Consider the following 22,441-nt stretch of genomic DNA (forward strand, 5'->3'; position numbering starts at 1 on the left):
TTCACTTTTCAAATGAAGAGTCCTGCATTTTGGCAGGCCACCTCCAGAATCTGATCTCCTCAGCCAATGACAGAGACTCATTACCAGGCTGTCAGGTACAGCTGTGCAGGTTGTACACTGCACAACTTAAGGGGTGCCATTCACAATTGGTCCCACCCACTACCTCACACTCCACTCCAAGAGAAGAGGGTGCACACAGAGGCACTGAGCTGGCAGCCTCCTACACTCCCCAAGGGGGAGTTCCATCCTATTTCACTTCCCAGGCCCCTAATCTATGCAAGGCATGTGTTCAGTGCTGCCAACGATAAGCAAAAACACGCACTCTTCAGAGCAACAAATGGCCCCTACCAATGGGGGGCTCACCCAACTACAGGATGCCCTGAGTGCACTCTGTATAGACAGGTGCTGTGGGACCTCAGACAGTGAGGGGCTTGGTGAACCTGGGGGTGCAAGCAAGGGCTCTGGGAAAGAGAGAGATGAAGTAACATTTCCAAGATGAATGTTTGATGCCGCATAGCATTTTGTAGATTAATGGACCACCCCGCCCGCCATAAACCCTCCAGGGAAGGGAAATGGGGAGAGGGGGAGGAAAATGCTTTTTTCTCATCCCCCACAACTTGCGAGCACACCTGAGATGAACGGCACAAGGTGTGGCAGATGTCACAACGGAGCTGGGAGCGGCTGCCCTTATAAGTGAGCTGGGGAAGGTTTGAGAGCTTAGAATGCAGGGGCCCCAGGAGGGAGGCGGGGCCAACATGAAGGCTGGGCCAAGTCAGGTGACTACAGCCAAGAATGCTGGGAAAATCCCCTTCGGGGCAGGAAGAGCATCAGAGTTGTCAGGGGCAACAGCTCGGTCTGGATTCCCTCCACCCCCTCCTAGCTGCAGAGTGTCCGCCAGCAAGGAAGGGGGAGCTGGGCACGGCCTCCCCCTCTGGAGGGGCCCTGGCACAGGGGTGGGGGCACCCTGGACCCTGGCAGACTTGGCATGGCTACTCACAGCGAGTTCAGGGAGCGGAGGCCCTGGAAGGCGTCAGGCGCGATCTCTGCGATCTGGTTGTTGCTCAGGTCTCTACAAGGTGAGCAGGAGGGAAGCCTGCTGAATCCCCCGGCAGCTACAGAGCCCTGCTTGGCCCCTCCTCCCAGATGCCACAGGAGGGCAGGCATTTCTAGAAAACTGAGGGGCCAGTTCTCCCATCCCCCTGAAAAGCCCCCGGCCATGTTTCCCTGTGCAGTCTGAGGCTCGTGCTCAGGCTGGCAGTCCAGCCTTGGTCCGTTCTTGAGGAAGCCTTACCCTACACCCCCCTCTCACATCCGCAATTGCTCCCAGGAGTGCCCCGACCGAGATGGAGGATGACAGTCAGCTCTGGTCATGTGCCAGACTCAGGCTCAACACCGCACGTGGGCCTCACGTTAACTGTGAGAGGTCACACCGCCGCCAGCCACATGTCACAGATAAACCTGCCCCACGGCAGTGACATGCCTGTTCCAGGCCCTTCCCCCTGCCCCATGCTGACTCCCAGGAAGCGGCGGGAGACACTCACATCCTCCGCAGCTTTCTGTAGGGAGAGAAGGCTCCTGGGGGGATGGACTTGATCCCATTGAGCTCCAGGCGGCTGCAGAGAGAGAACACAGAAGCAGCTGGGTCCTGACTACTGCCGCCCAAACCAGGCCCTTTGCCCCTGCTCCCAGCCTCCATCTGGAGTAGGTAGGCTGGTACTGGCACAGGAAGGGAGCTGCTGTATTCGAGCCCCATTACCCCAGATTTTTGTGGCCGAAAGGAGCCCCCAAATCAGGCTACTACTAAGAAACCAACTCCAGCAGACTCACCCCGCTGGGCTGGACAAAAGGACCACAGAGGGACACCCTCCCAAGTCTCTAGAACTGCCCAGCTTTGGGTAGAGGGCTCAGGCCAGCCGAGGCCGGCCGTCTCTCCTCCATTTGCACGGAGGGGACTCGGGCGAGCCCTTCACTGGACCACCAGAGCCTGGCCCGGCCCAAGGGCCCGCGGCCCAGCATCGGCCCTGGCCCATACTCACATCTCCGTCATGGTGTCAGGCAGGTTGGCAGGGATGGCCGTGAGGCCTTTGCCACGACAGTCCACAATGCCATTGCTGCAGGTGCACATGGCGGGGCAGGAGCCGGAGGAGAGGGTGCAGGAAGGCACGCGGCCCGCCTCCCCTTGGCCTGAGGAAACAGGGGGCTGTGACCTGGGGTGTCCCAAGCTAGCACCTCCTACCCCAGATACAGCATCATGGGTGGGGACAGGGTATATAGTATTTCTCTGAATACAGATGAACCAGAGGAGATCACCGAGGACTACCATGTAACTCTGTGGGCGCCCAGCACATAGCACGTGCTTGATAGATATTTGCTGAACTTGAATCTGAACCTAACTCGGCTGCATGAGAGTGTGATTCACACACTAGGAAATCCTGGCCTAAATTCTAAAGCTCCAGGTTCTAGTCCATGTCACTCAACACTTTTGAGCCTGAATCTCCTCATGGGTCACCAGAGAATGACAAGGACTATGTTTATCGGGTACTCACTCTGGGCCACATGCTGTGGGAAGGGTTATACATGCAGTATCTCATTTAACCTACGGGGGTGTGATGTTCTTGTGGCCATTTTACAGGTGAGAAAACTGAGTCCTTGATATTATTGAATTTGTGGAAAATCACACAGCTAATAGGTGGTAAAACCAGGATAAAGTGTAGTGGCCGATATAAATTTGTTAAATTGAAGAAGAACATACAGGCGCACCATCTTAAGTGTATAGCTGGCTCAAGTTCTACTCGTGGGTACACCCACAGAACCGTCCCCAGACATAGAACATTTCTGTCACCCAAGAGGGCTCCCTCATGCCCCTTCTCCGAGGCAGCCGCTATTCTGAGATCTATCACCAAAGATTTGTTCTGCTGATTTGTGGACTTCACATAAATGAAATCAGACAGCAGGTCCTCTTGTGTCTGGCTTCTTCCACTCAGTACAAAAGCTTTGAGATTCGCCCACACTGTTGTGTACATCAGCAGCTTGCTCTCTGTCACTGCCGAGCAGTATTCTACTGTATGGACAGATCATAATCAGTTTATCCATTCCCCTGCTGGTGGACTCTTGGGCTGTCTCCAACCCTGGGCTATGAAAAAAACCTGTCTTGAATATTCTCGGACATGGTTTTTTCCAAGGGGTGAGAACAGGAGATCATAGATGGGGCAGGAGGGGGAAGTGGGAGGGGACAGGAGGTGACGGGTGAGGACCGGAGATGTGGGCGGTCCAGGGGGTGGTGGATAAGGACAGGAGGTGATGGGCGAAGAGAGGAGGTCACGGGTGGGCCAGATGTTAGTGCATGGTGACAGGAGGTCATGGGAGGGAACAAGATGCAGGGGTGGGGCAGGGGGAGCAGAAGGCAGGTGATGGGCAGTCTAGAGCCCCGGCAGGGCCTGCACCCACCTGAGCAGCTGAACTCACTCTTCTGGACCTCGGCCACATTGAGGCCACGCAGGCTGGCGGGGCCCGAGCACTGGGTGAAGAGCCCGATGGTTGGCCTCTGCCTGAGCCACTGTGAGAGCCAGGCCAGGTGACAGTCGCAGAACAGGTGATTGGAGTGCAGGCGGCTGCGGGGGGAGAGGGCAGCTCACAACCCACCCACCTGGGCCCCCAGCCCCAGCGCGATAGTGGGAACCCCCCCTTACCAGAGAGCGGGCCAAGCCTCCGGTGCTCCACGCAGCCCCAGAGTCGGAGCTCAGGACACTCCCGGCGGCTGCCCCCCGCCCTCCCAGCTCGCGTGGGGCAGTCACTGGCCGGAGTGTGACCAGCAAATTATTCATCCCACTGAGCCCACACGGACCCGCTGCCCCAAAGCCCATCACTCATTTTTAAACACAAAAACATATCACTTGTTTTCCGAGGAAAAATCAAATATAAATGACATTCAGTATCCTTCCATTTTGGGTCACTTCCCTCCCCCCTTGGACTCCGACACCACCACCCTGAGTGGATGACCACTGAGAATGCAAAGAAGAAGAAGGAGCTCTTTCTCCCGCCCGTGGACGCCTTCAGCCCCTTCCCCACCACCCCCAGCACCAGCCCCCACTTGGCCACTGGGCCCCTGGCTACCCCTGGGCCGACTCACAAGGTCCGCAGCTTGGGCATGTGGTTGAAGCTGGACACGGGGATGGTGGTGATGTTGTTGTTGTTCAGGGTCCTGGGCAGGGGAAACCAGAGTCATAGGGCGTCTGTGCAGTAGGCAGGTACACTGGAAGGAGGGCACGGGGCTTCTCTCTGACACGCACTCAGACTCTCACATCCAGATCCACGGTCCCCCTTCCAGGGGAGCCGGGACTGGGCTGGATCCTGGAGAATACGCCCACTGAAGAGCAGGAGACACAGAGCTACCCTCAGGGAAACCCCTGAACTGGGACAGAGGTGATAAGGCAGGTGCCACAGACTGGGACAGGGAGGTAGAGCAAGAGGACCCGCGGGCTCGAGCTGGTTGGGAAGTAAGTGCGGGGTTTCACAGAGGGAGACGGGGAGCATTCCCGCCTCATGTGTCAGAAAGTCCTGGAAGCCACAGATACTGCCCTGGGCTTCATCGTGCGCAGGGTAAGCCTGGGTCAGGTGCTGCAGGCACGACCCCACGAGCAGGTGTCCCCCCACCCTGGGTGGCGAGTCCAGGAGAGCAGAGAGCATGGCCTCTGCCCTGGGCCTAGCGCCGTATCCCGGGGGGGCTCCCGCCTCCTGTGCTGCTCCCAGCCTGACCCCGGCTGCCTGGGCCGAGCTCCCACGTTCCCAGGCTCTCCAGCCTCTGATGCCCTTCCCATGCTCCACTTACAGCACCTCCAGCCCCCGCAGAGCCCGGAAGGCCCCTTCCTCGATGCAGCTGATCTGGTTCTTGTCCAGCTGTCTGTGAAGCAAAAGAAAGCTGTGCAGGAAGCAATGTTGCCTAGAGCAGCAGCGTCCAGATGTTTTGATCAAGCGCTCCATTAGTTTAAAACAAAGAGGCCTGGCCCCAATCTTTTGTTCAGTATATACGTGTCGATCCAAATAGCAAATACTAACAAAAGCTTATGTTCTTTCTTATTTCGTTAAGACAATAAATATAAATAAAAGTTATATTCTATTCCTCCACCTAACTTTGCATGTCCTCCGGGGACCGGGCACCTGCCCCCCCACTTTGGAGACCAGCTGGAGGGTGCTGGCAACTGGAAGACGAAACAGCCTCTCCCAAGGGCAGCGGCAGCGAGAGCTCACACACAGATTTCACCCCGAGGGCCCAGTGAGACTGACTAGCTGTGGCCACCTGGAATGCTGCTTTTGGAATAAACTGAAGCTGTGATTGGGGTCCCTTGGGAAAGAAGGCAGTGCCCAATTGTCTACTACAGACTTGGGGTCAGGGAGTGACAGGCATGCCAGGCATTTGTCATTCCTGCCGCAGTCTGAGCTCGGGGAGGTGACAAGCCTGGACCAGAATAAATGTGAATAATAGAAAGAAACCATTACATTTAAATAGCACTTGACAAAGCATATTTATTTCCATGTCTCATTTGAACTTCAGAACAAGTCTGATGGTCCCATATTACAGAATATACTGAAGCTCAGTGAAGTTAACTGACTTGCGGCCACTTCCACAGTATGTACCTGGAAGAGAAGACTCACACCCAGCTCTCTCAATCTACTGAAGGGCAAGAGCATGCAGACTGGGCCATTTAAATGGACCATGAACCTCACCTAAGCACCCACAATTCATGACACTCCCTTCTACCCAGTCCCCAAAGGCCGCCTGTTTCCTTCGACCCCAGACTGTTCCAGAAGACCACGCTAGCCCCAGCCATCTCAGAGCCCACACCAGCTCCTTGGTCGCCTGGGCCACAGGGCTCAGGGAGATGCACAAGGATACTGCAAGGGGTGGCCCTCCAGCCCCTGCACCCTTCTCCCTCCCAGGCCTGGACTCACAAATTTTTGAGGTCTGTAGCTCCACGAAAAGCTTTTCTGGGGATGGCCTGGATTGTGTTCTCACTCAGGTCCCTGAGAGGATAAAGCCAGAGGGAGAAAAACACTGATCAGAAGAGATTTCTCCAGAGTGCCCCGATGAGTAAGGGAGGTCGGGATGGCCAGATGGTGCTCCAGCATCCGGGAGAGTGCCTGGCACCCAAAGTCCTGCTCAGTGAGCATCTGTTGAAGGAATGAAGGAAGGAATGAATGATGGAGCTGGAGAGAGGTACCCTGCCCTGGAGGGGGCTTTGTCCCCAACCACCTCCCCTCTCTATGCAGAGGGGGTTGCAGCCGGAGGGACGAGCCTGGGGCAGCAGTGACCGATTCTGCCAGACCCCAACCCTGCCCACAGACCTCCAGAGGTCAGCTCCGCCCCCAGGGCATCATCCAGGGCTGCAAAGGAACAAGCAAAGGAGGGGCTTCTCGATGAGCCCAGAGCCACCCTGGGACCTGTGCTAAGTTCACCCAAGACTCACTCTGTTTTACTGATAAGGAATAAGGGCTCAGGAGGAAGGTGCCACTGGTAACCCGGCCCGTATGTGGCACAATCAGCTCACGAAATCCAGGCTGGGTCTGACTCCAGATCCTGTGCTCTCAGGCCTGCCGTCAGCAGAGCCACCTCCAAGAGCCTAGCCCACACCGGAGGCTGCCCCATGCAGCCTATTTCTCATGCTGGCCAGGGTCCACAGGGCTGCATCGCTGCCCTGCAGCCTGGATGGCAGGGGTCACCGATGATGTCACCGTCTCCCCATTATTAATATCCTTCTGTGAGGGAGGAGGAGTTGCAGGGACACTGCGAATCCCTGGCCTCTGCAAGCCCCAGACCAGCTTCTGGACACATCCTCTGGCTCCACTGGCAGATAGGGCCTCAGGCACCTGCCCACCAGCCTCTCCCTTCCTCTCTCAGAATCCTTACTACAGACTTTTACAAATGCCCCTATCCGGGGCAGCTTTTCCTTGCCACAGTGGTGGCATCAACTGCCACCATGTTCCAAGAGTGTCCCCGAGGCCAGCACTGCCTAGCACATCACGTATGTGAACTCAATTGACCCTGGCACTAACCATGGGGCAAACACTATTACTGTCCCCCTCTACCGAAGGGTAAGAAGGAGGCTCAGACCAAGTCAAGGGAACACAGCTGGTGAGCAGTGGCTCCAGAATCCGAGCCCGGACAGTGAAGGTCCCAGAGCTACCCCTTTGCATGGCAGCCCTAGGAGCAGGAACTAGAAGTAGGAGGAGGGATGTCTTCTCTTATTCTGCATAGGAGGGAACCGAGCTCCAAGAAGTGAAGCAATCTGCCCAAGGTTAAAGCAAGATGGGGACCCAGGCGAGCCCTGTATCAGATGTGCCCTCAGGGTCCTTAACCTGGACAGCCAGGGGCTGACTGTCCTGACGTGGGATCCAATGCTGGGCAGTTCCAAGACCCCCAGCTCCTTCTGGGCCAGGCCCACAGGGCTCTGACCATGTCCTTCCTTTCAGCCTGTCACCCGACAGGCCTTCGGGTTCACTGCCAGCCCCAAGAACATGGCCCACAGGGCCCTCCAGCACACAGTCCCTCGGAGCCCCCACCCCACGCCACCTGCCGCACTAGCACCCCGACTCCACACTGCCTGCCGAGCTGCTTTCCCCTTTCTCTGCGATTCCCAGCAGCCCCTCCATCTTGAGAGGACAGGAGAGCACTTGAGCCTTGACTTATCTGCTAATCCTGTTGTCACCTCTTCCTTGCCTGGAGAGAGCACCTTGGTGGCTCCCCCGTCCCCTGCCCAGCTTCCGTCATGCAGGTAATTGCCGCCGTGAAGGTACATCCTGTACTGGCCTGGCCCTACCGTCCCCCTGGTCTATGACCTTGATCTCTCCCCCTTCTTAAGTAGACCCTGGCACTGGGTAGGTCGGACAGGCAAACCGCTGACTTGGGAGAAGGCTGTGCGGGCCACACAGGTAAACCAGAGACGCCGGCTGGCAGGGGCTGGGAGCGGCTCCTGGGGCTCACGGTCCCGGGGGTTCTCTCCTCACGCTCTCTGCGAGAAGCCAGCCGCCGTGTCACTCTGGAGAGACCCGCACGGAGAGAACCGGCTTCCAGCAATGTCCGTCAGGCACCAAGGAAACAGATTCCCCGGCCCCCGTCAAGCTCCCGGACTCTGTGTTAACGTGCCCCCCGAATTCAGACACGGAAATCCTGATGCCCAGTGTGACAGTGTTGGGAAGCGGGGCCTCGGGGAGTGCGTAGGTCCTGAAGGTGGAGCCCCCTGAGAACGAGAGGTCTGAGATGCGAGGACACAGCGATGAGCCAGAAGTGGGGCCTCACCAAACACCAGTCAGCCGGCACCATGACCCTGGACCCAACCTCCAGAATGGTGAGGAACAAATATTGTTTGTTTATAAACCACTCAATTTATGGTATTTCTGTTACAGTAGCCAGAACTGACTAACGCAGCCCCAGCCAACGTCTTGACTGCAATCTCATTCAAGACCACCCAGCCACCTTCCAGAAACTGGGAGACAATACATGTTTGTTGTTCTTTTCAGCCACTGTGTTTCAGGGTTCAACAGTCAATGACTAAAACAGGGCTGCTTTTGGGGAATGGGCTAAGAGAGAGGCTTGGAGGCCATGCTAGAGAGCGTGCTCTGACTCTGAAGGGACGAGGGCCCCTGAGAGCCTCTGAGGAAGGCAGGGTCATGCTCAGATTTGACATGAATGAGCTGAAATATGTTCACGATGTGGCCCCATCGCTTTGCACTTTGGGCCTCAGTTTCCTCGTTTGTCAAATGCACAGTCTGAACTAGATGATTTCCTCCTCTCCCCCCGCCCCAACACAGTCCCACCACACGCTGACTACTCCCAGACACGGCAAGCCACACTGCTCCAACACAGCAAGCTTGGGTCCTGGGGTATCTGAGATCCCAGGGGGAGGTGAGGGACGGGGAGCCCGTCACTGACAGCACACTTCCTGAGAAAGGCAGGATAAGAGAAGACAGACACAGCCATCCGCCTTTTCCTCCCCACAGGGAACCAGGGAGAACAAAGCATGGATGGTGAGGGCAAGACAAGGGTTAAGGAGGGGCAGGGGCCTGGAGACTTCTACAGAGTCAGGAAGAAACAGAGGGTGCACAGGACGTGGGGACCTCCAGCGGGACAGTCATCTCGGCCCCAGCTGGCAATCTACCCTTCAGCTAAGCCTGGGAGGGAACTCTGGGCCAGCCACTCACATCCATTATTCTGTTTAATCCCCACCACCCTGCAAGGAAGGTTTTTTATTTGTATCGATTAGTTTATTGATTTAAGCCAACCTTGTTCCAGAAAGGCTTTAAGGTGGCTTATAGGGATTTACAAAATAGCAAGAGAGCAAGAGTGAAAAGTGGGGCAAAGAGAAGAAAAATCAATAGCAGATACCAAGAACAAGGCACGATGTCACCCACACACCTGCCAGGTCCAGGGCAGAGCATGGGCTCTGAGTTTTCTGAGAGCTGATGGAAAAGGGGGACAGTGGTCCCTTAACAGCATCCCCAATATACATATAATTTCAAAAGGACCTGTTTGTCAGGAGAATAGCTGTTTGGGGTACTAAGATGAGACAAGAATTCTCCAGGGATCCTTATAAAAAATGAGAGTGTGGCCTAATCAATAATACTAGACCCTTATAATAAATGGGTTTCAAGTGTCTGGTTCTTATAATAGTATTGCATCAAAGTGCAATGCAGGAAATGCAATTCTATAAGGACTCACACCAGGAGCTAAGTGGGGAAGGAAGGGGCAGAAATAGTCCGTGCAAAGGCAGGAGGCGTAATAGAGCCCGGCACTACTCGGGAGTAGTTAGGTTTGCCTGGAGCAGAAAGTGCCGGGAATGTGTCTGCAGGAAAAAGCCTTGGCAGGCCAGAGAAGGTGACCGGTTACACCAGAGAGGCATTTGATCTGATGGCCTTTAGACATTGCTCAGGAGCACCAAAGCTTACAGAGGAAAGATGCTGCCCCCAGGGCAGGCAGGAGAGGCAACACCGAGAGCCCATCCAGGAGGTGAGGGTCCAGGGGTGGGTGTGGAGCCACCCGGGGCCAGCCCACAGGAGCGAGCCACTCACACGGGTAAAATGAGGCAAGGAAAGGGAACTTAAGACCCTGGAAGAGGCCAGCCTCTAGACCAGAGGAAAGGGTGGGCCTCGGAAGCCTGAGGAAAAGGCAGTATGCCTGCGGTACAAGAGGTGCTGGAAAGAGCTTGAACTCTGCGAGGAGAGGATCCAGGTTCGAAGCCTGCTGCTAGCATTTATCAGCCAGGCCCCCGGAAGGTATGCACCTGAGCGCTTCGATGTCCCTGATTATAAAATGGAGATAAAAATACCTACCACACGGGTTTGGAGAAGATGAGTTCTTGTGTTTGAGCTTCTGTCCTAGGACCTCCATGGCAATATTTAAGAGAGCAAGCTTCTGTCCCTCCTCAAACACAGCGGGCCAGTCCCTTTCCTAAGGGTCTGACTGTTGTCTCCAGTACGCTCACTAGGGGGCACCAGAAGCCTGCCCTGGGCTCCGAGGCCTCCGCGACCGCACAGACCCAAACAAAGCTATTCTCATTTTTTTGCCCCAGTTGACCTCCTATCTGGTCAACAATTGTCTTGTCTTTCCCAAACCTCTTTGAAGTAATGTTTCTCACCTCCATTTTCCCCAGGCTGGCATGCAATACCAAAAGGCACCACCTACATCTTGTAATTCTGCTCTTTCCTCATCCCTTGGTGGCCTTGTCACAGGCCCTGAAGGGAGCGTGGCCTAGGGTCGGGTGGGCAGAATGAGATACGCTGAGACGGGGAGGGTGCTGGAGCTGGAGAGATAAATCCAAAGTGGGAGCCGCTGGTGGCCTGACCCTGGCCAGGGGAAAGGGGAGGGTGCAGAGCCATGGGGCAGATGGGGGTGCAGAAGGAAGTCCCAGGTAGGACAGTGAAAGACAGACTGGAGAGCAAGGACGCAGCAGCCAGACAAGGGACAGACTGGGGAGATAAATACAGGTGTAGGGCCAGATTCTAAGGGTGAGGATGAGGTCTTGGGCTTTGACAAGCTCCCAGGGGATATGGATGCTGCTGGTCCAGAAAGCACACACTGAGAGGCTAGGGTGGAGAGGAGAAAGCCCACAGCAGAGTTTCATAATAGAGATGGGTTCAATAAGCCCTGACTTGCCCACTTAAATTATGTGGTCTTGGGCAAGTCACTTAAACTCTCTGGCCTCAGTGTTCTCATCTGCAAAATGGGGTGGGGGTGAGAAGTGGAACCCACTTTGCAGGATCTGATATGACAGGTGCTGTGGGTTCTCAAACCTGCCTATTACTCCACTTATGCTGTCATTCCTTCAATTCTTCAAATCCCTCCTGCCACAGGACCTTTGCACTTGCTATTCCCTCTGCTAGAATATTCTTCCTCTACTCTTCACACAGTAAACTCCTATCCATCCTTCACATCTCAGTCTATGGACACTTCCCCTGACTGCTCCCTTGGCTTCAGACTCCTAAGACCCCATGTTTTTCCTTCTTAGCACTAATCCAGGTTTATAATGAAATATTAGTATACTGAGTGTAATTAATACTGATTTCTGGTTAATATTCATCTCCCACTCCAGACCATCATCTCTCTCTCTCTTTTTGGCCCCAGACCATAATCTCTTAAGAGTACTGTCTCTTGTGTTCCCCATAGTATCCCTGGACCTAGCACATTGCGGGGTCTCAGTAATTTTTAACTGAACTGAACTAATGTGGATGCACATCGTTCTCTCGCTCTCATCCCTCTGTGTTTTTCTGACCAAAACAAGGAGGGAAGACAGGCGGTGCAACTGAGAGGGGAAGCCAGGGGCTTGGGGCTGGACAGGCTGGCTTTGTATCATCATCTTTGTAAGAGACCAAGCCCCCTCACTCGGGCACTGGGTATACTTAACCTCCTCTGCCTAACACGGCAGCAGAGGACCCAGCGGGAGCTCTCAAAAGGAAGGGAGGTGCTGGAGAAGCACCTGTTGCTCTTATTTTGTCATCAACCCTGCCCTTCCCTTCACGCATCCTCATGGAACCTTAGTAACTGAACCCCCTTGGGTAGTTCTGAGGTGGTGCCAGCAACATGAGCAGGGAGGTTTGGGCAGCATTGGATGAAGGTGATTCTCCTGGGGCCCCACAAGATAGAGAGGGAGCTGAAGCCCCTAAGAGTCTATGGCAGGGGGTGGGGGGCTCCAGTTAAGAGTTCTGAGGCCAAGATCCTCATGTCTGAACCCCACCACCCAAGATCAAGAGCCCTGAGAGGCGAGCTGCTGCCAATTGCAGCACCCCCTTGGTCTGGAAACAACCCCAGAGACCCCAGCCTGGCCCCTTTCTATGAAGAGAAGGGGGCAGCCAGGCCCACACCCTGACTTGGGCACTATCCCAGGGGACCCCTCCTCCTGCACACTCTGCCAATCCTGCCAGCTTCTGCCAGGGCTGGGGAAAGCAGGGCCTGGGAAGCCAAGGTCAGGACCCCATGTTCTTGCTGCTAATCCCCCTTCACGCTCTAACCAGATTGGGCCCTGCTGGCAGGGTGGCCTCTGAGGGGATCAGCAGGGAGCCCAGCCGGGGACTGCTGGGCACCAGCCAAGGACAGACTCGGCCCTGGGTTCCCGCCGCCAGCTTGTCAACCCCATTGCAGAGCTCAGGGCCCGCTCTGTCTGCCTCTCAAGCCACAAGGAAGCTCTGGGCAGCCTGGCCTATCCCCTTGCCCCTGTAGCCTGACTGGTGACCCGAAGCCCACCCAATAAGGAGCCTACTGGGGAGAGAACCAGGGCACCTCACCCAGGTCTTCCTTGTTGGGAGACTGTCAGGTAAGGACTCGGGCCCAGGAACGGACACAGCCGGCCACGGACCCATTGCAGGCACTCACAAGTTTCCTAACCCCTAGAGGCTCCGGCTGTGAAGTGGGAGCCATCGTGGGCTTGGGGGCTTCACTGAGGCTGTGTGCAGGGCTCTCAGCAGGCCCAGTGCCATCAGCTGCCAAGGCTCGCACTTTAGAGTTGTCCTTCCGGGGCCCTGTGCGGGGGAGGGTCAGGGTTGGAAAATCCAGGACTGGGAATCCAGAGGCTGAGACTCAAGGCCAGTTCTGCCACCAGCCCACGTGGCGACCCGGGGGGAGACCTGCAGTTAGTTCCCAGCCCCTTGGTCTCCCCTTCCAAAACCACGGCCCTCCCAGCGAGGCCTGTGTGTGGCGGCCCGGCCAGCCTGGGGGGGCTGGGCTGGCTCCCACTGTTGCTGTTTGTGAGCCCCCCACCCCATCCCACCATGGGTGGCTCAGCGCCCACGCCTCTGGCACCTGGGCCAGCAACAGTGGAGCCCCCTGGGAGTCTATTAGAAGTATGGACTTTCTGGCCCCACCTGCCGCATCAGATTCTGCATTTTAGCAAGCCGCCCAGGTGATTCATCCTCAGCTCGGGCTAAAGGAAAGGGGTTACAGTCCCTGCTCCCAGCCAGCATTTCAAAGCGAGGGGCAGAGACACCAACTCCTATTTTGGGGGGTAGGTGACTTGGACGCGGCCTCCCTGTAGTGGTGGACGGAGCCAAGGGCAGAGGCCTCTGACCTGTCACCTGCGGCTTGCCCCTGCCCGCCTGCATGGGCAGAGAGGAGGCACTCGCGGGAGGGGGCAGAGCGCCTACCGCCCTGGCCCCACTGCCCTCCTTGCTCTCTTGGTGGGGGGGTTTGGGGCCGGGGGGCACTGCCTGGGGGCTTCGGTGAGAACCGGGCTGTGGTGGAAATCAGCACATGAGAGCCCCATGGGGTCAGGAGTCGCTGTTCCCAGAGACAGAGCCTCCAGGGCCCCTCAGCACCCCACTGCAGGGAGCACCGTCAGGGCAGAGGTTAACAGCACCTCCGGGGTGGGATACTGGGTGCACACCCCCCTCTGAGGTGCTCCTGGGATCTGGCAGGACCACCCTTCCCTTGTCTCTGTCAGTCCTTCAAGCTTGCCCTCAAATTCTACCCCTCCCACCCATGAGGGAAATTAATTCTGCAATTACCCCCTCTGTTGGCTCCCCCAAGCCCATGGGATGATATTCCGGTGCCCCAGATTTACCTGGTGGGTGGACTGCATGTGTGTGCCCGTCTCCAGGTGACCTTCAAGGTGGGTCTTTTAGAGGCGTTTGGCGGCAAGGACCTGAACCATGCTGCCTCAGGCTCTGACCTCAAGGTAGGGAGCAGGGCTCTGTCCGCTCATCAATCTCAGGTATTCCCAGGAGAGGCAAACTGTTTCTCAGGGCTGATCTCGGTGTGAATGAATTTGTTTCATTGTCTCCAGAAGTCAAGTTTGGAAAGGAGGAAAGAGGACAGGGTAAAAGTGACCAGGGAGTAATGCCAAAGGGGCACCCTGGTGGGGTGAAGGCAGAACTAGTTTCCTCTGGCCTCAGCCAAGTGCCCCCTGCTGTTGTCAGAACAGAGGAAAGACAAAGGGAGCTGCCTTTGCCTCCTGCTCCGAGCCTGACCGCCCCTATAAGTGGCCAGTTCCCCTTGCTAATCCTTGTGTGCCCTCCTGACCCCCTTTCCTCTGCTCTCCCGATCAGCAGAATAAATCCAGCAAATGGCAAGGCCAACAGACCCCGGCGTGGGGGGGGGGGGGCAGGCGGGGAGGGAGCTCAGCGATGCTGAGGAGCTGGCCAGGCAGAAGCCAGTCTGGGAGGAGAGCTAGGTAACCTGGGTTCAAATGTAAGCCTCTTTGTGCCTCAGTTTCCTCATCTGTAACATAAGCTTGTAAGAATAGTAAATAAACAAAAGCATGTGAAACTATCCAGAGGAGTGTCGCGCACAGTAGGTGACAATCAATGGTACCACGGGCAAGGCTTCAAACTACCCCTGGGAATTATTGCTGGGCGATCCCTTCTCCTTCCCCGCTCTCCCCCTCCTAAGCTGGCGGTTTTTATTTAAGATTTTATTTATGTATTTATTTACTTATTTAAGAGCGAGAGCACGCATACACAGGCACGTGCTCCTAAGGGAAAGGGGCAGAGAGGGAGGGAGAGGGAAAGGGAGAGAATCTTAGGCAGGCTCCACGCCCAGCACAGAGCCTGAGGCAGGCTGGATCGCACAACCCTGAGGTCAGGACCTGAGCCAAAACCAAGAGTCAGATGCTCAACGGACTGAGCCACTCAGGCACCCCATCCCCCTCCTATGTTGATTTTAAGATTCATAGAATTAAAGCTCACACATGCTCTGTGAGGTCTTGAGATTTTAACAAGTGTTGAATACCCAGGTTCTTTGCAGGGAACCCCTGATATCCAAACTCCTGTCGGTGGTTTTAAAGGCTGACATGGATAGCGGGGTTTGAGCTTTGCAGGAGAAATGGGCTGGTCTGAACAGTACATGCCAGATGCTGTCAGCTGGAGAGATGCCCTCCCTCCTCTGCCCTCCACACTTCCCTGAAGCCATGCACCCTCCTGTGGTTGCCCCCCCTCCCTCCAGCCCTGCAGAGTTAATGTTGCAGAAACCTCATTAGGAAGAGACATTATGCAGCCCTGGATGGCTGCACCATAAAATCAGCCTGGGTAACATTTCCTCCAACCGGGCTGTTTGTTATGCAGCTACTGAGCATCACTTTAATCAATTCCCACAACAGAGATATCGGATGAGATACACACACCCCACAAAGCAACCTCAGAGCCTTGCCAAGGAAAAGCTGCTCAGAGGCTGGCATCCCATTCAGGAGTGAGTAGCTCGGGGACAAACAGGAAACAGAACCAGCAGGCATGGGTCCCAGCTACCATGGCAAGAACACAGTAATGGCAAGAGGGTAAAGAAGGCAGGGGGAATGCAGGCCCCTCTTAATCTGAGTGCCAGGGCAAGGCCTTCCCTGTACACAACCACCACATACTGAGCCTCAAGGAGGTGCCAGGCATTCTACTGATCCTGAGCAGAGATGCACAGGGGGAGACAAAGCTCTTGTCCTTTGTACCTATGGGTTGGTAGAACCAATAACTTCAGGCATTCCCAGACCTGACACACAGGGGGGGGGGGGGGGGTAGTGGTGCAGCAGGAGCAAGAATCAAGATCTAGAAGAAAGAACATGAGCTTTAGAGACAGACAACCCTAGGTTTGACGCCAAGCTCCACCACCATTTACTGCCCGTGAGCTCCTAGGCAAATTACTCAACCTCTCTGAGTCTGGTCGCTCACGTGTACAGGGGGGTTAATCACAGCTCCCTCTCGTTGAATTGTGGTGAGGATTAAAACCACATATGCCTTTTCTATAAAGTACAAAACAGGCAGAACTAACCGATGCTGTTAGAAGTCAGGATCATGGTTACCCCTGAGGGGGTGGGGAGAATCAACGACCAGAAGGAGGTACTGGAAGATTCTGGGGACTCAAGATGTTTTAGTTCTTGACGCGGTGCTGGGTACATGGGTGTGTTTGCTTTGTGAAAACTCAGTGAGTTATATATATGAAAACACATGACACACACACAGACAGTTGCAGCTTGCTGTATGTATGTTACACTTCAGTGACAAGCCTTTTAAGATAACATGTGAAGCCACTTCCAGTACCTTGTGCTTTGTAGGCTTGCAAACCAGTGCCAGTGCCCAGCCTCCCTGATCCCTCCCTGGATGAGGCGGATGGGGAAGAAAAGCTGCCGAGGTGACAAATTCCAGAAGAATTGGGGCTCACAATTCTAAGTGGTGGGGAAATATGTGGACTGAGGTGATGGTGCGGCAGGAAGAATGCCCACCCCAAAGTGATGAGGGACTAGAGACCAACTTCACGGACACCGAGGTAGGGAAGCAGGCTCTGTGAGCACATGAGAATTTTGTGCTGGGCGAAGATGCTGCATCTCCCAGGGAAGCATGGCATCTGTCTCTAACGCAGCAATGCATGTTTTGGTTCCATATCTTCCTGAAGAGAGGGTTCTGTGCCCTGCTCCAGGACAAGACCTCAGGGTCAAGTGGGTGAGCTAAGATGCTGGTGCTGGAGGGGTGAGGATCTTGGGGGGCCCAGTGCAGGAGTGGGGGGAAATGGGCCTGCGGAACAGGTCTGGATTCTTTTTCTGCCTTGTTTCAAGAAGAAATTAATTTAAGGATACATTATTAAATAGGGTAAGGTAACAGAAACCAGAAGAGGTAAAAAAAAAAAAAAAAAAGACAGAAATGGGTAGAAATATAAAACAAGGGAGAGAAACACACTCTGTAAAAGCCTTTGCATCTGCTTACACAGGTGCCCTGGCTTCTCCCAACCTAGGGGAATGTGGAGACTGATGTGCTATGTACTTTATGAAGTCCGCAGATGAAAACAAGCTTGGGAGAGGCGTGGCCTTTCCTGGTTCTAAAACCAAGCATGGAGGCCTCCCGCCAGTCCCCATAAAGAGATGGCCAAAGGATGGAAAAGCAAGACCCTCATCAGCATCTCCAAAGGAGGCCCAAGTGTGCTAGGTCACTCTCTTCTCAGTCACTTCCCAAGAAGCCAAGTCACAGATCAGCCAATTCTCTAAGGGGTCAATTTGCTAAATTTCATTGTTTCCTTTACCAACTTGGTTTTAGTTGGGTGGTTCCCCATTTGTCTTCACAATGGCCTTTTAGAATCGGTTGGGTGGTCCCTGCCCCAGCTCCCTGCTCTGCAGCCACAGGAAGAGACCAGGGGTGGTTTCACCATAGTTCAAACACCAGGAGCAGGGGCAGAGACAAATGGAGCAGTCCTTCAAATACTCTAATAAAGACAAAATTCAAACCAGTCAACTCACACCAAATAGTTAAAGGAAGTAAGTCAATGTGATGAATTTGTCATTTGACAAATTGGCCATTCAGTGAATTGACTTTTGGCAAATTGGCTTTTAGCAAAATGACATTTGGTTTAAATTGGTCTGCTTCTGACATAGCAATGTGTTTCACAGGGCAATTACTTACACTCATGGTCTGGTACCAAGCTCAGGAGAAGTTGTTTTGCAGACGGATCAGCCCCACACTATCTGATACACTGCCTTTCTCTAGACTGGCCTAACCCAAGGTGAAATTTAGAATATTTTGAGGGATACACACACTGCATATCATGCAGGCCATCCTTCACCTGTATCATTTTCCTCAGTTAAGCTCACCAAAAATCTGAGGGGCAAACTCTTTGGGTTCTCCCTGATAAGGACCTGGGAGTGGGATGGGCAGGATTCAGTGTGGTTTGGGAAGGGAGAGAACCAAGGAGAGGGGCAACAGGCTGGGCAAGTAGAATCCAGGCTGTGCTGGGGGAGGGGGCTCCACTCGGTGCCAATGAGCAAGTGGCCAGTCTGAGCTTCCCCGGGAAGAAGATGGGGCCCCTGACCAATGTGACAGGGAGCTAATGTCAGAACAGATATCTCATTCTAGCTGACTGAAGCCTGTGGCAGGAGCAACACACCAAGGAAGCCAACAGAGTATCACCGAGTCCCTGGGGCATTACCAGTCCTCTATTTCCTGACCTCCTTTTTTTTTTTTCAACCAAAGACAACACCCATTGTCTCCCCATCTCTTGCAGTGCACTCCAGGCTGTAAATCTTGGTCTCTGGAGTTGCTCAGAAGGAAAGGGGAGCTTGAAGGATTGGAATGACAAGAGAGAGGTCAGCCTCCCCAGCACAGCTACAGCTCCTAATGTCCCCTCCACATAGATACACAGGGGTGCCCAAAGGGTATAAGACCCCCAATCACTTCCCAGGCAGGCAGAAAGACAGAGCCCTGCCAGGTTACGGGGCAAGTATGGTCCTAGTCGGCTGAGTGTGATCGGCAAGTGGCCACCGTGGGAAAGCCCAGGAGCTCGGAGGAGCCCCTGCCCAGAGGAGCTGTCCGTGGTCCTGAACCCACTTGGCCGCTCTTCTTCTGGTCAGGGCTAAAGACACATTTTGGATCCCATCCAATTTCAACCTTACCCATCTGGCCCACACAGCAGACCTTGTCTATTGAGCTTTCTTCCCCAAAAGCCCACAGGAAGCTCAGCTCATAGCATACACAGAGAGGGTCAGGTAAGCACCATTATGGGTTGCAAGGGACCCACTCTTAGACTCTTTTTAAGAGAGGCATGTGCTGAGCACAATCCACACCATGAAGCTACTTCCAGATAGGGGTTAAGTTTGATCCTGCCCCACTTCTCCAGAAGTCAGACTTCCCATTGCCTGGACACAGACCCAAGCACAGAGAGGTGCTAAAAACTAGCCCTGCCTCCAAATACCTTCCCCCAGATCCTCCCACCAAAGCCACTTACTTTAATCCTTGAGACCTTAATGGTCATCACTGACTCTTGTATAACACACAATTATAATTAATGACGATGATGATAACTACATATATTGAGCACATTCATTATGTACCTGGCACTGTGCTAGGTATTTAATATGGTTTTATATACATTATTTTACTCAATCCTTAGAACAACCTTCTAAGATAAATACTCCCACCACTCTGCTGTGCTGGATGTTGACAGTGAGGGAGGTTGGGCATGTGTAGAGGGTATGGGAACTCTCTGTGTTTTCCATTCAATTTTGCCATAAATCTAAAATTGCTCTAAAAAATAAAGTTAATCAAAAAAATCTTCACCATACCTATTTTCCAGACAATGTAACTGAGGCATAGTAACTTTCCCAGGCCTTCTGATGGCAGAGCCCACAGCTAGCCCACTACACTACATTGGCTCAGCACGCTGGAATCATCAAAGTGATGGGCAGGTGGGTGGGAGGCATCTAGAAGCAAATACATGTCAGCAGTGACATTTGATGAACTTGGGGGAAGGAGGTGAAAACCTGAAAAGCAGAGTATGATAATGAACATTCATAATGTTGACATTGAGTCATCAAGAAGAGGTTAAATTACGTTCAGGGCCTTCTGTTTTAGAACTGAGATGACTGTATAGTAAATTTTAGACATATCTCATTTAAAAAGTGGCATAAGTTTCAAGTATTTTCCCTGAACAGTCATGCCGTGGGGAGGGCAGAACGTCAGCCCCTGCCTGGGATGAGCACTGTCCCGGGACTTCTTACACCTGGATTCCTACAAGGATCTCAGAAACTGTCACTCCTTCCAAACCCCCTTATGCTTGAAAGACAGGCACACTTTGGAATCCTGTGGTGACGGGCTTCACTCACAAGACAGTACGGATAGGCATGTCCCCGGGCCTCTCACCGTGCCCCTGTTCCACTCTCCTCGCCACCCAACCACTCCTTCGTGTCTCACATAACCCTCTGCTGTTTCCATCACTGCGCCCTTCACACTGCATGTCTGTGAGTCTCTGGACTCCTGACAGTCAGGACAGCACAGCCACTGGGAAGGATACATCTGTCCTCTGCCTGCCTCCTGGAGAAAGGCAGACTAACGTGAGGAGACAGACCAGTACCTGGGCCACATGTACAAGTGGGCACAGCCACGCCACCCTGGAATGCCAGGCACACAAATGCACCACACACCTGCCTGAGCTTGCTGATCACAGCTTTCGGTTCCTGTGCTGAGCATCTAGCCAGGAGACAGTAACATCCTGGGTCTGACTCCAGCTTGCAGAGCCCGCGGCCTCCAGCCCAACCTTGTGCTCCAACCCACGTTTACCAGAGCTCTGCCCTGGAGGGATTGTGTGGATCAGCACAGCCAATATTTCCCATTTTTCATCCGTCATTGTTTGAGAACAAGGCCAGGTTGGAAAATACGCAGTAAAAACTACAGCCTTACTACTCACGGTGTGATCAGAGTTGCACAGTATTGGCATTGGTAGAAACGCAGAATCTCAGACCCCATCCCAGACCTTTGCCCTCTGCTGGAGAACAGGCCCCTCAGAGGAACAGAATCAGAATCTGCATTCAGTAAGGTGACTTGTATGCCCATTTAAGTTCTGAAGCACTGGGTAGAGTACTAGTTCTCAAACTTGGCTGCACATTAGACTCTGGGGAGCTTTAAAAAATACTGATGCCTGGACCCCACCTCAGAGATTCTGATTTCATTGGTTGAGATAGAGCCTGGGCATGGGGACTTTTCAATGCCCATTTTACCCATTCCAGTGTGTAGCCAGGATGGAGAATTCTTAGTCTACACATGCGATCTTTAACCCTGTCATCTCTGCTCCTCAGCCCCCTCGTCTTGTCCTCCTCTACCCAGTGTACCTCCCCTTACAGGGCTATTTGCTTCTCCCACCCTTTCTTCCTCAGTATTTCCAATCCGCCAGGATTACTGATACTAATCAAGTGTCGAGGAAAGTAGTTCACACCAGAGGGTGAATGACTGACAGCCTTGATATTCATGAAGTATGTGCATTTTTAAAAGAGGAGGATTCCTTCATCACTGGTGACATCTGAGCAGTCTGAGGAATGTTAAGAAGACACTTGAAGCAGAGAGAGCTTTCCTGGTTTCCTGAATTTACCTTTTCTATTCAGCTAAACTTATTATACAGGAAAAGAGCTATTTATAGCATGGGTAAAAGTTTACTACTAAATTCCAATGGCTGAGCAAAGACCTGCCTGTTTACCTGTGTGTATGTGCTACTTTCTGTCCCCTACTGACAGGGGGCTGTCCTGAGACATTTTTGGTGGGAGGGAGAAAGAAAGAAAGAAAGGGGAGAGAGTAAGAGGGTACTTTCAGAAGTCAGGAGCAGGATCAGATGGTGACCACATCTATCATACCTTTTTTTTTTAAGATTTTGTTTATTTATTTGAGAGAGAGAGAGAGCATGAATGGAGTGAGGGGCGGAGGGAGAAGCAGGCTCCCTGCCAAGCAGGGGCTCGATCCCAGCCGAAGGCAGACACTTAACCAGCGGAGCCACCCCAGGAGCCCCATCTATCATACATTTGTGGTGACTCTGGTACCAAGGTCTCTGCACAAATACCCCCCCTCAGACTCCTGAGCTGCCAGGGGAGGATCCAGAGACCAAGGGAGGGTAGAGGCCAGACTGAGGTTATTTATCAGATGAGCAGCAGAGCTTGAACAGGAGCCAGAATCACAGGCAACATGCTCTGAACCCACCAGCACACCCCTGGGAGGCACCCGGAGGAAGACCCCACAGGGATGCGATGGGCTGCAGCCCTACAGAAGCAGCACCAAGCCCCAGGCTCAAGGGACAAGGCAAAGCCACCTGGCGGAAAGGCAAGGAACCCAGAGACAGAGAGACAGAGACAGAGACAAGAGACCAACAAAGAGAAATGGGCAAAAAGAGAATGAAGGAGAGAGAAGCTAACTGAGAAAAAGAGACAAAGAGAGGCAGACAGAAAGAGACAGAGGGGCTGAGATCCCCTGATAGAAGATGAGGCTCGGAGGCAGGGACTTCAGAGGCAAGTCTGGGTCACGGCTGACAGCCAGCCAAGGTGCAAATGAAAAGAACCAGCGTGTGAGCCTGCTGGGGCTGTCAGCTCGGGGCGCTGGGCTCTACCAGCCCCTGGCCTCTCTCCTTTGCAGGCTGGGTGCTGGGGATAATTTGCCTGTGGCTGGAGGTGTCAGGCTCTGATGATGAGTGTGAAGCCTGCAGGTGACCTGCCCTCAGGGACACATCCTGTGTGACTAATCA

The 22,441-nt window shown here is 53.9% G+C and overlaps 1 protein-coding gene across 1 annotated transcript in view; it reads right to left on the reverse strand.

Annotated features, from left to right (window-relative positions):
* SLIT1 (slit guidance ligand 1) overlaps positions 1 to 22,441 on the reverse strand; it is a 164,223-nt gene that overhangs the window by 46,398 nt on the left and 95,384 nt on the right. Inside the window, exons 5-11 of the mRNA XM_021699806.1 lie at positions 5,950 to 6,021; positions 4,829 to 4,900; positions 4,130 to 4,201; positions 3,448 to 3,611; positions 2,037 to 2,184; positions 1,542 to 1,613; positions 998 to 1,069 (exon numbers count right to left, since the gene is read on the reverse strand). Of these exons, the coding sequence (XP_021555481.1) occupies positions 998 to 1,069; positions 1,542 to 1,613; positions 2,037 to 2,184; positions 3,448 to 3,611; positions 4,130 to 4,201; positions 4,829 to 4,900; positions 5,950 to 6,021 (672 nt within the window). The remainder of the gene's footprint in view (positions 1 to 997; positions 1,070 to 1,541; positions 1,614 to 2,036; positions 2,185 to 3,447; positions 3,612 to 4,129; positions 4,202 to 4,828; positions 4,901 to 5,949; positions 6,022 to 22,441) is intronic.

This window comes from Neomonachus schauinslandi, chromosome 6, assembly GCF_002201575.2.
Source record: "Neomonachus schauinslandi chromosome 6, ASM220157v2, whole genome shotgun sequence".
NCBI lineage: Eukaryota > Metazoa > Chordata > Mammalia > Carnivora > Phocidae > Neomonachus > Neomonachus schauinslandi.